Source organism: Quercus suber, unplaced genomic scaffold, assembly GCF_002906115.3.
Source record: "Quercus suber isolate HL8 unplaced genomic scaffold, Cork oak 2.0 scaffold_377, whole genome shotgun sequence".
Lineage (NCBI taxonomy): Eukaryota > Viridiplantae > Streptophyta > Magnoliopsida > Fagales > Fagaceae > Quercus > Quercus suber.
Window position 1 is genome coordinate 288,839 of NW_027069829.1, and position 15,988 is coordinate 304,826.

General features: G+C 31.5%; 1 protein-coding gene across 1 annotated transcript; it reads right to left on the bottom strand.

Annotated features, from left to right (window-relative positions):
- Positions 1-13,403: 13,403 nt before the first annotated feature.
- LOC112025155 (serine carboxypeptidase-like 45) lies at positions 13,404-15,263 on the bottom strand. Its single transcript, XM_065760671.1, has 4 exons — positions 14,920-15,263; positions 14,686-14,784; positions 13,954-14,049; positions 13,404-13,594 (listed from the first exon to the last, which is right to left on the bottom strand). Exons 1-4 carry the CDS (start codon positions 15,167-15,169, stop codon positions 13,419-13,421), a joined length of 621 nt encoding a protein of 206 aa, XP_065616743.1. The 5' UTR covers positions 15,170-15,263; the 3' UTR covers positions 13,404-13,418.
- Positions 15,264-15,988: the final 725 nt, after the last annotated feature.

Sequence of the window (15,988 nt, forward strand, 5' to 3'; positions counted from 1 at the left end):
TTTGCAATCGTGTTCTTTCTTTCCAATCTGTCTGTATGTTTTTCTTTGTGCTTCTATTTTTTGCTACATATTTCAAAGGAAAATGTTATTTTCATACCTCTTATAGACCCTCTATCCGTACATTAGATTTTAAATTAAAAGTTTTCATATGCTATTATCTAAAAATAATCAAAAGTTATTAATGTCAGGAAAAAAAATCTAGAAATAGCCCCTCGTGTGAAATTATAGAAGATCCCACTTTTAAGATCTAACAATTTCATTGAATTGAATAATTGAGTATGATTATACGTCATAGCATCTACCATACATACCAAGAATATTAAAATTAATAGATATGATAATTGGCTGCAATAATAACGTTAGAGTAGTAAGCACAAAAATATGTAAAAGTCACCATCCCAAATGAAGTACCTACTTGACTCTTATATATATATATATATATCATAAGATATTTTTTTCTAGCTTACCAAACATGTTTCTGATTTAATAATAATAATAATAATAATAATAATAGTTGTTTTCTAAAAGAAGTGAGATAAAAATTTTGGATTTCGTACAATGACTAAGGTTATTGACTTATTGGACCATACAATTACTAAATGGTAAAAATGTATTCTAACTTTTTACCTTTTTATTTATTTTTTACTTTTTTACCATGTTAATTTTTACATCTCCCAACAAATAGTAATTGCATGGTGCAACTCAACTTAGAAGATTTTGATTCATTTGGATAGTAAGGAAAAAGTTGTTAGGCTTTTGTTGCTATGGGCTTATTTTGCTATTAGCAGAATGACTTGTACCAGGCCTAGCCCCTTGAGTTGGGCTGGGCCTAAGCCCTATAGACTTTGTGACATCATTATCATTCGCAACCACGGAAGATAAAATAAAGTGGCATAAAGAGAATCGGGGAAAATAGTGAACTAATTTTTTTTTTTTTTTCTAACTATCTAGTTAGTAGTTCCAGTTTTTAAATTATATTTTTTACTAGCATTTCGAGTCTAAGAAACTCGATTTAGGGCCTACAATTCGAGTTTTTAAGACTCGATTTTTATAGGTTGTTCACATCTGATGTGGCATTTTTTTCACGTGGCAATGACGTGGAAATCAAGTCTCAAAGACTCGATTCATAAACCAAAAAAATTTCAAATAATTTTAAGTCTCAGACGTGCCTCACCTCACCAGATCAGAGAAGAGAGAGAGAGAGAAAGAGCAGATCAGAGAAGATCAGAGAGAAAGAAAGATCAAATCAGTTCAAATCAGAGAGAGAGAAAGAGGCCGCGCGGCCTGGGCCTGGGTCACGCAGCCTGGGGCTCATGCCGCCTGGCCCTAGGTCGCGCCGGCCTGGGTCGCTGCTGCCTGGGGCTTTTTTTTTTCTTCTTCGGCTTTTTTTTTTTTTTGCTCTGATTTCTGATTTCTTTCTTTGCTGGTGCTGTGGTGAGGTTATATATGGCCATATAAATCGAGTCTCTAAGACTCGATTTCCATGTGGATGCCACGTGGAAAAAGTGTCAACTCAGACCCGATCAAAACATGAAAATTGAGCATTTGAAAGTCGATTTATAGCTCCTAAATCGAGTCTTTTAGACTCGAAATGCTAGAAAAAAATATAGTTTGAAACTATTGACTATTAACCATATAGTTGAGGTTTTATGGTTATTTACCCATTTCGTCCTAAAATTTCCTTTCCTTTCCTTTCTTTTTTCTTTTTGGGTATAAAAGTTGGAATCATCTTAACGATAACTATAGTGACTAGTGAGGGCTGTGACTTGTGAGGCAGACAATTCATTATTTTTCTGACCTTTCCCTTTCCTTTTCTGTTTTAGGATTGAAAGATTTTCTCTTTATTTTGAGGTCAAGCACTTGAAATCCGTCAGACCCCAATATGCATGCGTATTGTACTTGTGTTTCACTTTTACTTTTACTTTTACTTTTACTTTCTTCCTTTTTTTTTCTTTTTTTTTTCTTCGCTAAAGGTCTATTGTATATTCTATTATCTATTTCTAGGTTCTTTTATGATTTTAGTTTTTTAGTTTTTTATTTTTTTTTATTTTTTTATATATAAATATAAGAATGTGTATGTCTACACCAAATAGCCAAGGTGCTTACGAGCATAGCATAGCTTAATTGATTGCTTGATACTGTTTTTTTGTATTTTCAATTGAAATATTATGGTTTAAATCTCTCAATCTTCAACTATCCTATTATTATTAAAAAAAAATAAAAAAAAAGGTAAATTCCATTAAGATATTTTGAGATTTAGACTAATACCAACTAGGTCCAAGACATTTCAAAATTAACTAATTTAGTTTTTAAAGCCAACTTAGTCCCTAAAACAGTTGAGAAAAAATAATTAACTGTTTAAGGACTAAGTTAGCTTTAGGGACCAAATTGGCTTTATGGACCAAATTGACTAGTTTTGAAACGTTTTGGATTTGATTGCCATTAGCCCAAATCTCAAAGTATGTTAGTGAAATTTACCCCAAATAAAAAAAATTACCACACCAAACTAACGGAGGAAAGACTTGCTTTAGAGCACTCACAGCAGTGAAGCTAAATAGCTATTTTAGTTTCACCAAAATACAAAAATGGTTCTACAGCAGTGAAGGTATAGCTAAAAATTTTAGCTTTAGAGCTATAGTACACAGCTATTTTTGGTTGCATACTATAGCTTGAAGCTTTAAAAAAAAAAAAAAAACACTTCTCTCTCTTCTCTCATTAAACAAATATTTCCTATTTTCTTTCTCTCTCCCTCTGGCTTCTCTTCTTTCTTCTTTCTTCCTCAAATTTTTTTTTCTCTATAGCTCTCCGACCAGCTCCCTCATCACCGATCTGTTCCACCAAACCAACTTGCTGACCCACCCCAAGCCCCATCCTTGATCTTTCTCTCTGTTGTTTTCTCTCTCTAGTTCGAATCCAAGCTCAAATGATCTAATGATTTTCGGTTTTAGTTGATCTGGTGGGTTTAGTTGTGATAGCGCAACGACGAGGGGTTAGCCATGGTGGGTTAACCCTCTCTTTCTCTCTGTCTCTCTTTCTCTAGCCCTCTCTCTAGTTTGAATCCAAGCTTTATTGATCTGATGATTTTCGGTTTTTGCTGGGTTTTGGTTGATATGGTGGGTTTAGGTTGTGATTTGGTTTTGGGTTTGTGATTGAGTTTTGATTTGAGTTGAGGTTGGGGGCGGTGATGGCAGTGGCAATGGGTGTGGGCAGTGGTTTTTTTATGGTGGGTTTTTAATGGTGGGTGGTGGCTTGAGTTTGTGATTGGTGATTTTTGATTTTGTTTGTGATTGGTGATTTTGTTTGGTCTGGGTTGAGAAAAAAGATTACTGCTTTGGGTTGGTGGTTTTTTCTTTCCTACTATGGACTAGTGGTGGTGGTGGATGTTTGTGTTGTGTTGTTTGTGTGTGTGTGTGTGTGTGTGTGTGTGGATGTTTTTATTATCATTTTAATGAGTTATTTGTATTCATGGACAAAACCAAGATTTGAACTTAGGGGGGGCGAAAGCATGAATCAAAAAAATTTCAAGTGACATGGTTTATTAAAAAAAAAAAATCATAGTAGACAAAACAATTGCACTTTATTACCATAAATATTTAAGTCAAGAAGGAAATAATATGAACTAAAAAAGTTGAAAGTTACAATATGATATTCAAACCTTTTCGAAGAAGAATAAAAAAAGAAGAGGACTTCGGATCTCCAAATTTTGGATAATTAGAATTAATATGTTGATTTTATCACATTGACCAGCTCACCAATATGATAAACTCATACTTTTGGATGCAACTAAAAATCACGCTAATGAAGTTTTCAAAACTTTGTTTGAGGATTTTAAAAAATTGGGATATTAATAGTAAGAGTTGGCAATGCTACATCATCAATATTGGTTTTTAAAATAATTTTGCATTTTATCTTTTGAAAAAAATTTAAATATTGTAATTGACTTTCCCATAATTTATAAATCAATTAAAAAGTTATATAAATTATTGTCACCCCCGTAAGGGATTTTTTTTTTTCTACGAGATTGTTTTGGTTATGAGTTATTGAATTATGATATTGATGATTTGTGGATTTTTTGTTGTGTTATATTTGGACTATGGAGAGGTCATGGTTTCAAAGAAAGGGTTAAGTAATTAGTTTCTTTTGAGCTATTTGGATCAATTAAAAAATTTGAGGGAGACCAACTGTAAACTCTAAAATATAGGCATGCAAATAAAATAGCTAAAAAAGTTTCTCCCAAAAAAAAAAAAAAAAAAGGCTAATTTGAGAAGGGGGGCAATGCCCATCAACCACCCTTCCCCTAATGGGTCGGTCACTGATTGTATTATTTTAATCTAATAGCTAAAAATATAGCTCATATGAGGGTGTGAAGAGATAAAATATATAAAATGACTTTTGTAAATGTCAAATAGTTATATTTTTTGCTCTACTATTGTAAATACTTTTATATTACCAAAGTCATCATGGTATTGGTAGTGGGTTATATTTCTAGAACAAACTTACAAAAGTTGTCATTAAAATTTTTTTGATGGGGTGGGACCGATGCTGCATTAATCGATGGGCTTAGTTAGCCTTTTGACCTCCCAAAAATTCGTAAGCAATACTGAAGTTTTATATCTAACAAAGTATTTTGCCCCTGGTTACAAACAACAACTTGCCAGACGCAATAACAACCCTGCCAGACATAAGATAAAAGGCGAAAAGTACCACTTTTCGTATAAAACCAAACAAAAGTAAGTAGTGGGTTCACTTAAAACTCATATTTTATTGAGTAATGTTGCCTACGCAACAATTTTCTCAAATTTTTTCACAATTATTAAATTAGCAGTTTTTATTGGTTCTCAATTGCCTCCGCTGTTCTTATTTGCTTTTGATGGCAATAGCGGAGTGAGCTAGACCAAGTCTAACAATGCAGAAACCATCACGTATCACTGCCCACCCGCAATGATCTCCTCACACAGCACAAGTGATCAACGTTTCCATCAGACCATACCCAACATAAGCACAACTTCATACTTGTATTATGATACTATATAAAGTTATGGTTTACTTGAGCTACCCTAGCTATTTGTCTTAATAAGACATGTTTCACTTAATGCCTCACTATCTCTTTTTCTCACAACATTTGAAATTTGGAACAACTCCTCTATCCATACTCCTTCTAATTGAAACAAACCTTTTATCCTCAACTAGTTCTTAACACTAATTGATGAAAGCCTAGAGCCACACTCGTGTAAGTCCATTGATGTTTGTTTTTAAGGACCCTACTTCACGTGGAAATCATAAGTGGGTGAGGCTGTTGTTTTTGAATAGTTAAATTGTGGGTTGGCAACTATTGGGTGTCTCTCATGTTTTTAAAATGTTGTTCTATGAGACATTATTATGATCATTTTGAATCATGTGTCTTCTAATTCATACACATGGGCGTGCAAAGAATTAGTTTGGGATGAAAAGTTTTGTTTCTATTTTTGGTAAGTAACATTTCTTTCATTCAAATAGAAAATGGAAGAGGACAATCTCCTTGAAAATGTTTGATTCATTTTGAAGCAAGGTGATGGTTTCTACAACTTCAATGTGTAAAATTGTTGGACTTAGTCCAACTCAATCATTGTAGTCAAAAAAATATGGAAATGACCCTTCAAGTTATTATGCGTATATTTTTCATTTTTGTATTGATTTCCTCTCTCCCACTAAAAGTTAGGATAGTTATAAATGTAATTAATAAAGAAAGAGGGAATAAAGATGAATATGCTATTAATTAGGTAAGTGTTTAACCATTAGATCTTTTGGAAACTTATCACTTAAAAAAAAAACTCTCTCTCTCTCTCTCTCTCTCTCTCTCTCTCTCTATATATATATATATATATTTATATATAAATGTGATGGAGAACTCAAAAACACACATAAAATCGTATATTAACCCAAAATAGTGTTATAAAAAATACAATGATTCATCAACCTAAAGTTAAGTTGCAAGAAAGAATAAATAATCGAGAACGAGAATAATCCCTTTTTTTTTTTTGGAGAGACTTGAATTAGATAAATTTATAGAAAATAAGATGAGTAAAAGAATAGTCAAAATAAAAGATATAATCACACCAAATTATCCAAATCATGTTATGTAATTGAATAATATTATATTCTTAGATAATATCTTTATAATGCAATATGATAGCATTTAACAGTCAAAGAAAATAAAAGAAATATAACAACTTAAAAACACAAAACCAAAAATTTTGGAGCATGAAATACAATTTAATACTATNATATATTTATATATAAAGCTTATAAGATCTCGAATTCTTTAGGTAATAATTTATTCTCTATCATTAAAAAAATTACATATATTTAATCAATTTGTGGATAAATACATAAATTTACTTAACTTAAAAACAATTTCCATTGGTCCACATCATGGAATGATAAGAATACAGTCCAATAAGCCATGTGGTCCTAGAGGCAAGTGAACACTGAACCCTAATCTTCTATCTATACTATTAATAAGAAGATTTCCTATTTGGGTTTAAACATTTTGTGTATTAAAATACCCTCCCACATATTTTTAAACTCTCTAAAATACTAATATCTTTTAGTTAAATAATTTTAAATTTTAAAACACAAACTAGTTAAAAGAGTAATTTACTGTTCCAAAGTTTTAAGCTTTTTCCTATATCTTCTCCATTCGGCCTAAAACTTAGAACCCTATCTCTATCTCATTTTTAAACATTATTTTATGTTACCTTACCTTTTTATTTATTTTTTAAATAATACAAACGGTTATTTATATATCACCTTTAAACATTATAATAGTAAACAAAAAATAAATAAATAAAAAAGAACATTATTACACGTACAAAGCGTGTGTGATAAATCTAGTAAATAAATAAGAGAATTCATGATATTAATGGCTTGAAAAAAAAATGTAAAAGATCCTTGAATAGGATGCATATTAGAAAGCTAAAAAGGAGGGGGGGGGGTGGGCGAATTGTTGAAGAATGATACATAATAAATATTGTATTATATATATATATATATATATAGTTCATTTAAAATGTGCTTAACAATTTAAACAATAGCTCTTTGGCACTTCTTTGTTTAAAAAAAAAAAAAAAATCTTCCCTAACACCATAAAGATTCTCTGTTATCTTATCACATTTTTAAAAGAATGTTATGTCCACAACATTTTCACAATACGTTCACAATAAATCTTAAATGACATGTTGTTATTAACATTTATGGGTGGACAAAAAAGTAATGTAAGTTGTGGATTTAAAATAAAACCAATAATAACTTACCACCTATGATTTGTTGTGAAAATATTATAAAAATGTTGTGGATGTAACACTTCTCTATTTTTAACATTAGTCCCTTCATAAACCGGTGAATATTATAACAACAAGATTGTATGTAAATGATCTTTCTCAAAAAAAAAAGAAAAAAGAAAAAAAGATTGTACGTGAATGATAATTATAAATTTAAAAAAAAAAGGCTAATTAGCAACAATAATAATGGTTTTATAGAGACTAGTCGTAAACACACGCGATGCATGGGAATATATGATTACTTTGTAATTGTAGTATGATGTATAATTTGTTCTATCTAAAAATCAAAAAATTTCTTAAATTATTTTTCATCTATCCATCTTTATATATATATATATATATATCATTTTAGCATGTGGTGTGTTTGATTGAAATTATTTCTTTTTGAGGTAGTCCATATTTTTCTAAATTATATTATGGTACATTGTGTTTTCCTTTTTTTTTCTTACAACTAAACTCTTTAAGTTTCAAATATATTATTCAAATTTCTCATTTCTTAAATGAGATATCGTAATAATCAAAACTCATCACAAAATTACACCTGATATTACTTAAATAGTTGAGAAACACATTCAAATACATAGCAAGATTGTATTTTAATATAAATTCTAATTTTCACTTTCAAAATAACTAAGTATTATGTCAAACAAAAATAAAACAAAAGCTATAAGATGGAGAGAAAAGGCTTGTGATGGAGAACTCAAAAACACACATAAAATCGTATATTAACCCAAAATAGTGTTATAAAAAATACAATGATTCATCAACCTAAAGTTAAGTTGCAAGAAAGAATAAATAATCGAGAACGAGAATTAATCCTATTTATTTTTTGTAGGGGTATGCATCAACCTAAAGTAGAGTTCTAAAAAAACACACAAATTCATCAACCTAAAGTAAAGATATAAAACATAAAAAAAAAAATAAATAAATAAACACAAAAAAGGGGGAAGAGAGAGAGAGAGAGAGAGAGAGAGATAATAGAAGAGTTCTAAAGAACATGAAAATTCAACAACATAAAGTAAAGATACCAAAACAAAATTTGAGAAAGAAAGAGAGTAATAACATTTTTATGTGATAAAATATGTATAGAGTGAGAGAGAATAGTAAATTTATAGTAAGAGGATGGGAATAAGAATAGTCAAAATAAAAGGAAGATGAAGGGATAAAGGAAGAGTGATATTAATGTTAATAGTAGTGGGGAGATGAAAAGGTAAAAAAGAATGGAAAAAGTTGGAGAAAATGTAACAATAAATTACAAAATTAATAAATAAATAAAAAGAGTCAAAAAATAAGAGAGAAATGATTGAAAATAAGTAGGTGATATAGCAGTTGATGTGGCTCAATTGGAGCATAACAACTATAAATATTATGCTTCAACTTTTAGATATATATAGATATAGATGACAAAAAGACGTCAATCTTTTGTGGCAAACATATGAAAATTTAATTCTAGAACTTTTTTTATGACTCCATCCTAAAACCATTACTACTTTTTTTTTAATGATCTAAAACCATTAGTACTAAGTACACCACTCTGCTGACACCATTTTAATCTATCTCTCTACCCACTTATATATTATTGCTATTAGCATTTATTAATAAACTATTTTAGAAATTTTTTATAGGAAAAAAAATGACTAACTTTTTTGGCAACATGTTCAATTTCTCATAATTTTTTTTTTTTTTAAATAGATGATTAATGTATGTTTTTAGAGCATACTTTCGAAAGCACGAAGAATGACACTTCCTTTTCTCACATTTTTGGTGAAGTCCATTTATTAAATTAATAGTAGAGTCCACTATGAATGTGAAAGAAAAAAAACACAATATATCCATGCTCTAGAAGTACTTGTAAATTTTTCATTAACCGGAATCATAACATATTAATGTACTTTCTTAGAGCATCCGCATCAGATGTGGCAAAAATTATGCCATTTTGCCACACTAAAACCCTACTTTATTATTTTACCACATTATTTTACAACATTTCATTTATCAGATGTTTTATACTACAATTCTATTTATTAAAATAATATTTCCTACACATTAAAATAATATAAACAACCCAATAAAATAATATATCTAACCCAATAAATAACAACCACAACACTGCTGCCGCCGCCGCCGCCACCACCGTGGCAACCACAATCCATCGGAACAAATCAGAACAACAACAAACCAGAAACCCATCGGAACTCCCTGATCAACCAAATAGAACAACTGCATCAAAACAAACAACAAATCGAAAATCAACAAACAAACTCATAGCCCACCAAAACCTTGACCCACAATCGGAAATCAACAACCTCGACCCACAATGCCGCCAACCCAAAACCTTGACCCACACAACCCATAGCCCACCAAAACCAAATCGGAAGCCCCACCACCACCACCACCTCAACCACAAACCTCGACAAACCCACCGCCTCCACACCCTCACCCACACCCACTTCCAAACCCAAAACCTTCATAATCCAAGTCAACCCAGACTCCAAACCCACCATCTTCATCGTTGTCATTGTCATTGCCTAGCCCATCCAAACCCACCTACCTCCGTCGGAATCGAACCCATCAAAACACAGCCAAAAAAAGAAAAAAAGAAAAAGAAAAAGAAAAACCATTGCTAGAGAGAAATCGGCGTCGGCGTCGGCGTGGAAATGATCGTCGGTGTCGGCATTGGCGTTGGTGTGGAAGAGTAGTGATGAGGATTGGGGTGAGAGAGAGAGGAGAGGATTGAGGTGAGAGAGGTGAGAATGATTGAGAGAGAAGAGAGAGAGGAATAAAAAAAGAAAAAAATTTATGCCATACGCGTTCCGTACGGTGGCAAATTTGTCACGGTACTGTTCAATGCTGCAAAAAATATAGGATATGGCACATCTGATAACTGGGGTGAAATGGTGTTTGGTGTGCCAAATGTGCCAAATATTTAACATTTGGCACATATGGCACAGCTAATAAAAATGCTCTTATCATGTGTTACTTTTTATTTTTTATTTTTTTTATTTTAATTTTTAGAGAGAGAAATCACGTGTTACTTTATTAGAATGTGGAGGGGCTCCTGTGTCAAGATCACAAGGATTTTTTTTTTTTTTTTTTAAAAAGCCCGATTACAAAGAATCTTAAAAAAAAAAAAAAAGAAGAAGAAGCGTTTGCACATTAAAAATCTGCAGACCATATTACATATATGCTTGGTTTTTCTTCCCGTCGTATTAGACTCTTATTAGGCCTTAGAACTTTTTTTTTTTTTTTTTTCTTCGGATAAGGGAATCTTACCAGTTGTTCTAATGGTAAAAAACTACTAACTGGGTTAAATTAATGGTGGAGTCTTTTTTCATGATGAAATCTATTTATTAAATAAATAATAGTGAAGTCCACCATAAATATAAAAGAAGAAATAATAATCTCTCTATATTTTAAAAGTACCTGTGAATTTTCTATTAACTAGACCCATAATATAGAAATGTACTTTCTTATCACGTGTTACTCTCTTTTTTTTTATTATAAATTTTTAGAGAGAGAAATCACGTGTTACTTTATTAGCATGTGAAGGTGGGGCTCCTGTGTCCAGATTACAAAGAATCTTTATTTTTTTATTTTATTTTATTTTTATTGAGAAACCCTATTACAAAGAAACTTAGAAAAAAAAAAGTGTTTGCACATGAAAAATCTACAGACCATATTACATATATGCTTGTTTTTTCTTCCCGTCGTATTAGACTCTTATTAGGCCTTCGAACTTTCTTTCTTTTCTTTTTTTTCGGATAAGAGACTCTTACCACTTGTTCTAATGGTAAAAAATTACTAACTTGGTTAATGTGTCGGTAGTTAAAAAGTCTATACCATTTAATAATAAGATAAATTACTATTTAAACCTATAATTTGCCTTCCAAAAAAAAAAAAACCTATAATTAAAAAGTAATAAATTAAACTCTATAATTTCAAAAGTAACAAAGTAGATATTTCAAAAACAAATTATACCCTCAAAGTAACAATTTAAATTCTGATATCTTATTTCCTTCTCAAAAAAAAAAATTTCTGATATTTCAAAAACAAATTATACCCTTTATAAAGTTTTAAAAGTAACAAATTAATTAAACTCTAAAATTTCAAAAAGTAATAAATTTTTTATGAATTATATTCTGTCTAAAATTTAAAAAAGTAATAAATGATACCCTTTATAAATTAATTTAACTCTAAAAATTTCAAAAAGTAATAAATTAAACCTCACCCATTTAAATAGAATTATATTGTGTCTAAAATTTAATATGGTCAAATGTTTAATTTGTTACTTCTTTAAACATCATGGTTTACTTTGTTACTTTAGAAATTATAAGATTCAATTTGTCAATAAACATCATGAGCAATCACAACCGGGTCTATTTGGAATGTTCGCAATAAATTTTATTTTGAATGCCGTGAGACTGGGGTGGAAGCTGCCTTTTCTTACTAAGTACCGGCTGGTTTATTTTCTTTTCTTGGCGGGTTGCCTGCGAGCATGACCTCACTTGTTATACTCACTGTATTTTTCACACTATCAATACACTTTTCTAAACTTTTCTCAGAAGAAAAAAAGAAAAAGAAAAAAGGCATATGCATGCCACACGCCTCTGCCACAATTTGGGCCCTGCACCCATAAAGCATTAAAACCCCATCCACTTATCACAGCACTTGATTTTGTCCAGTGCCTCAAATGCTTTGAACTTGTCAAGATAATAAATAATACGTGTCCACTTTTAGGTCATTTTTTCTCATTCTGACGGTCCAGTACATTAAAAACTCTCCTGAAGCTTTGCCATTTGTTACAAATCAAACTAAATATTGTAAGGAAGTTAAGGATTTAAACGGAAGGATCTTTCCCTCACCCTCCAAGAGCTGTGGCTCTAGGCCATTAAATCATGAGAAAATTTTATTATGAGATATTCCTTTCACAACATGTGTGAGTCCCACATATTGTGAGAGATGTCTCATAAACTATCATCTCACAGACGTACAAAGTAATTTGTTAATCTAAATATTATCAAATTTATATCTTGAAAAAGTGAAAAATATTCCATTAACCTTTTTTATGGTAGTGGTCAATGTGACAATAACCAATGTTTTGCTTAATTCACACCACAGCCCCACAAAATAGCAAAATGACAGTTTGCCCATGAGTCCATGACGACACAAGGTCTATAAATTTCACTTGCAACGTGTATTTCTTCAGAGAGAAATGGTTGGACCAGTGAGACCTAAGTTTGTATTGTTTGGTTCATCCATAGTTCGGAATAGTTTTAGCAACGAAGGGTGGGGTGCAATTCTTGCTACCTTGTATGCTCGTAAGGTACTTTTTTTTTTTTTTTTTTCCTTTGTGCACTTAAGGGTGCGAGAAACATATGTGGTTATCTAAACGTTATAGTTGTCTCGCACTGCACACTGGATTTGACATTTACTGTTTATACGCCGTCCCTTGACTCTTTGTTTCATTTTTGCCGGTGTGAGTATTATATCCCATGGTTTGATTACTATCAAGGTTTTCAGACCCGGACCGTTTATTGAACCGTAAAAGGGAGAGGTTCAAGGTTTTTGAGGTTGAACCGAGGTCGAACCGGGGTCGAACCGTGATGACGTCATAATTAATTTAATAATTAATTAAAGCCTAAATATAGGTATTAAATTTATAAAACTAGCAAAATTGACTAATATATCTATATTTGTGAGGAAAATTTAATGATTTTCAAGCATATATTTAATAATTAAATAAGAAAGTTAATAAAATAAGATAATAACCATGAAAACATTAAAATTTATTATTAATTTTTGAAGTAAAGTTGAATATCTTTGAAGGATTTTAATTATAATTTTTTTTATTCCTTGTAAGAGATGGATAATTTAATTAAGTAGAATAAAATTGTGTTAAGTTGTTTTTATAAAAAAAAAAAAAAATTTTGTTAAAGGGTTGGACCGCACGGTTCTTGACCGGTTCGTACGGTCCAACCCCGGTTTTAGGGGTTCACGGAATTGCCACATATGCCCGGTTCTTTATGCTTAAAAAACCGGTTTTCATCGCGGTTCACGGTTTTCACGGTCCGACCTCCCGGTCCGGTCCGGTTCTGAGAACTATGTGGGGGCATGAACACAAAACCTTACTATTGTTAATTTGAACCAAAACTGATAGCCTTCGTTTAAAATAGAAAAATTACCTGCATAGCTCACTCCTGCAATAAAAAAATCTGTGTCTCGGTATTCTGGATATTTGGCAAACCAGCGTTGCAGAAATATAAGATTGTCTCGTGCTTAGCAAAAGTAGACATGTCGTCAGTTTCAAAATCTCCATATATAAAATGATTGGTTATATAGACACCCTTATATAGTAATTTGCGTGGAAAAAAAATTCCACATATAAAGGATATTGACTTTTGAATGTAAGTTGTAATTTATGTAAATTGCGTTTTGTTTTTCTTTGTTCTCGAATCGCGGTTGTCACATCTGTATTTTGTCTTTAAAATCATTGGCAAGAAGACAAGTGCACAAACTATAGCATACAGTATTCACTGTGAATAATACAACAGTACTTAAAATCAATTAATTAGGAAAAAGTTTGATTGATTGGTATGTTTTTGAATAATAGGAAACAAGGCCAAATAACATGTACCTGTAATCTCATCGTTCACATGGGTGTAAAATGATTTATTAGCCGAGTAAGAGAAACCAACTCCTGCTGGTGACTCGAGGTACAACATATTTGCTTCTGAAACAAAGATTAAGGGTATGTTTAGATACAACTTATTATTGAAAATTTAAAATTGAAAATTGAAAATACTGTAGCAAAATAATTTTTAAATGTGTGAATAGTATCGTGGGACCAAATTTTAAAGAAAAAGTTGTTGAAAAAGAGGTTTGTGAGTCTCATGAACAGTATCCAGACCCACTAAAAACACTTAATGCTGAAAATTGAAAGTTTTCAGCGTTATCCAAATGTGCACTAAATAAAGAAGTAAGTTTTTTTGCCAAGCAAGAGTATCTTGACCTATTTGACTATTTCCTTGGAGGTGCGTAGTTCCTTGTCCACTGCCAAGTTATTATAAAGAGGGATCTTTTAGAAGTCAGGTGACCAAGATGGAGCAAGAGATCTCGAATTCAAAATCTCATGAATATCATGAAATCTTAAGAACTATTAAGTCAATCCTTTGAGGTTTAAATAATTTTTATAAATTCACTTAAATCTAGTTTTTCATTAATCCTTGATAAATAAATAAATAAGCAGGTTTAGTCTGGGAATAGTCAGACGCACCTATAAACAAAGTAAAACATTAATCATAGCCAGTTAAAAAGGAAATGAAACAAGATAAACAAGAGTTCTCATGGACTTGGAGAAAAGGAATACCTTTATTCCAGTTGTACTCATTCCTGACCAGATTGTCTCCTTTCACTTTAAAGGGGCCATGCTCAAGGAAAGCCGATGCAACAGATGAACAACCAGGCCCTAAGAAAAGAGAAGAAGCACATGGTCAGACACCAAAAAGAAGTAAAATGTATACCATAAATAGAAAAAAAAATAGAGTTAAGAGTTCATTCAGTGATATAGGTGATGTAATTAAATCTGATACTGTAATTTTACCTCCATTTAGCCAGAGAACAAGAGGCTTTGAACCTGGCTGTGATTCAGCTTCAACAAAGTAGTAGAAAAGAGCTCTGTTTTGTTTTTCATCAACGGAGATGTAGCCGGAAAATTGTTGGAAACTGACTTGTGGTTGCCCTGGCAGACTGGTGATTTTATCATCTGTGCGAAAAGAATCCACAGTCATAAAAATCTGCACCAAGGATGCACATATTATGCCTATGACCATCCATTCCTGATGAGACTGCATGATTGACTGAGAAGAAGAGATTGAGAACAAGCGCTCTTTGGTTTGTGATAGAAGGCTTGCTTGATTGGTGCTTCTTCTTATAGAGTTGGAACAGTCCTGTGAGCAAAAAGAGGCCTTTTGAAAATGATTAAAAAAAAAGACTTTTGACTCCAAAATGATAAGACAGGTTGAATGGTGCTTAGCGAAAACAAAAAGAAAAAAAGAAAAAAAAAAAGACACGTTGGAACTATAATCAACACAACTCAAATCTTCTTGGCTTTAGTCAAATATAAAAACTTACAACTCAATTCAACTATGAATTCTGATAAAAACTGAGTCAGCAGTGCCGGCTGAATCTACAGGCCATTTAGGCCATATTAAATATATATATATATATATATATATATATAAAATAAGGACAATAGGTTAATACATTAATAATTTAATATCTTAGTAGTATCTCACTGTTCTGTAACTTCTGTTAGTAAAAATAAAAATAAAAAATAGAAATCTAATCACTCTCTTAGCCCTAAAGTCATTGCCACACTTCCACCTACACCGGTTGCTTCTACTATTGAGATATTCATGTGTTCAATTCAAGTTTTTTTTGTTAAAGTTAATCTATTGGCCTATTATACTATTATACTATTAACTTAGGACAAAGTAGTTGCATATGACAAAATTGTTAATTATATATATATATATATTATTGATTGTTGTGTTTCCGTTGGTATACTGGCACGTCCTATGTTAGATATATATATATATATATATATGTGGGGTCCGTGGGCCTGATGGCCTCGGTCCATCATACAGCAGGCCCAAGGCCCATGCCGAGGA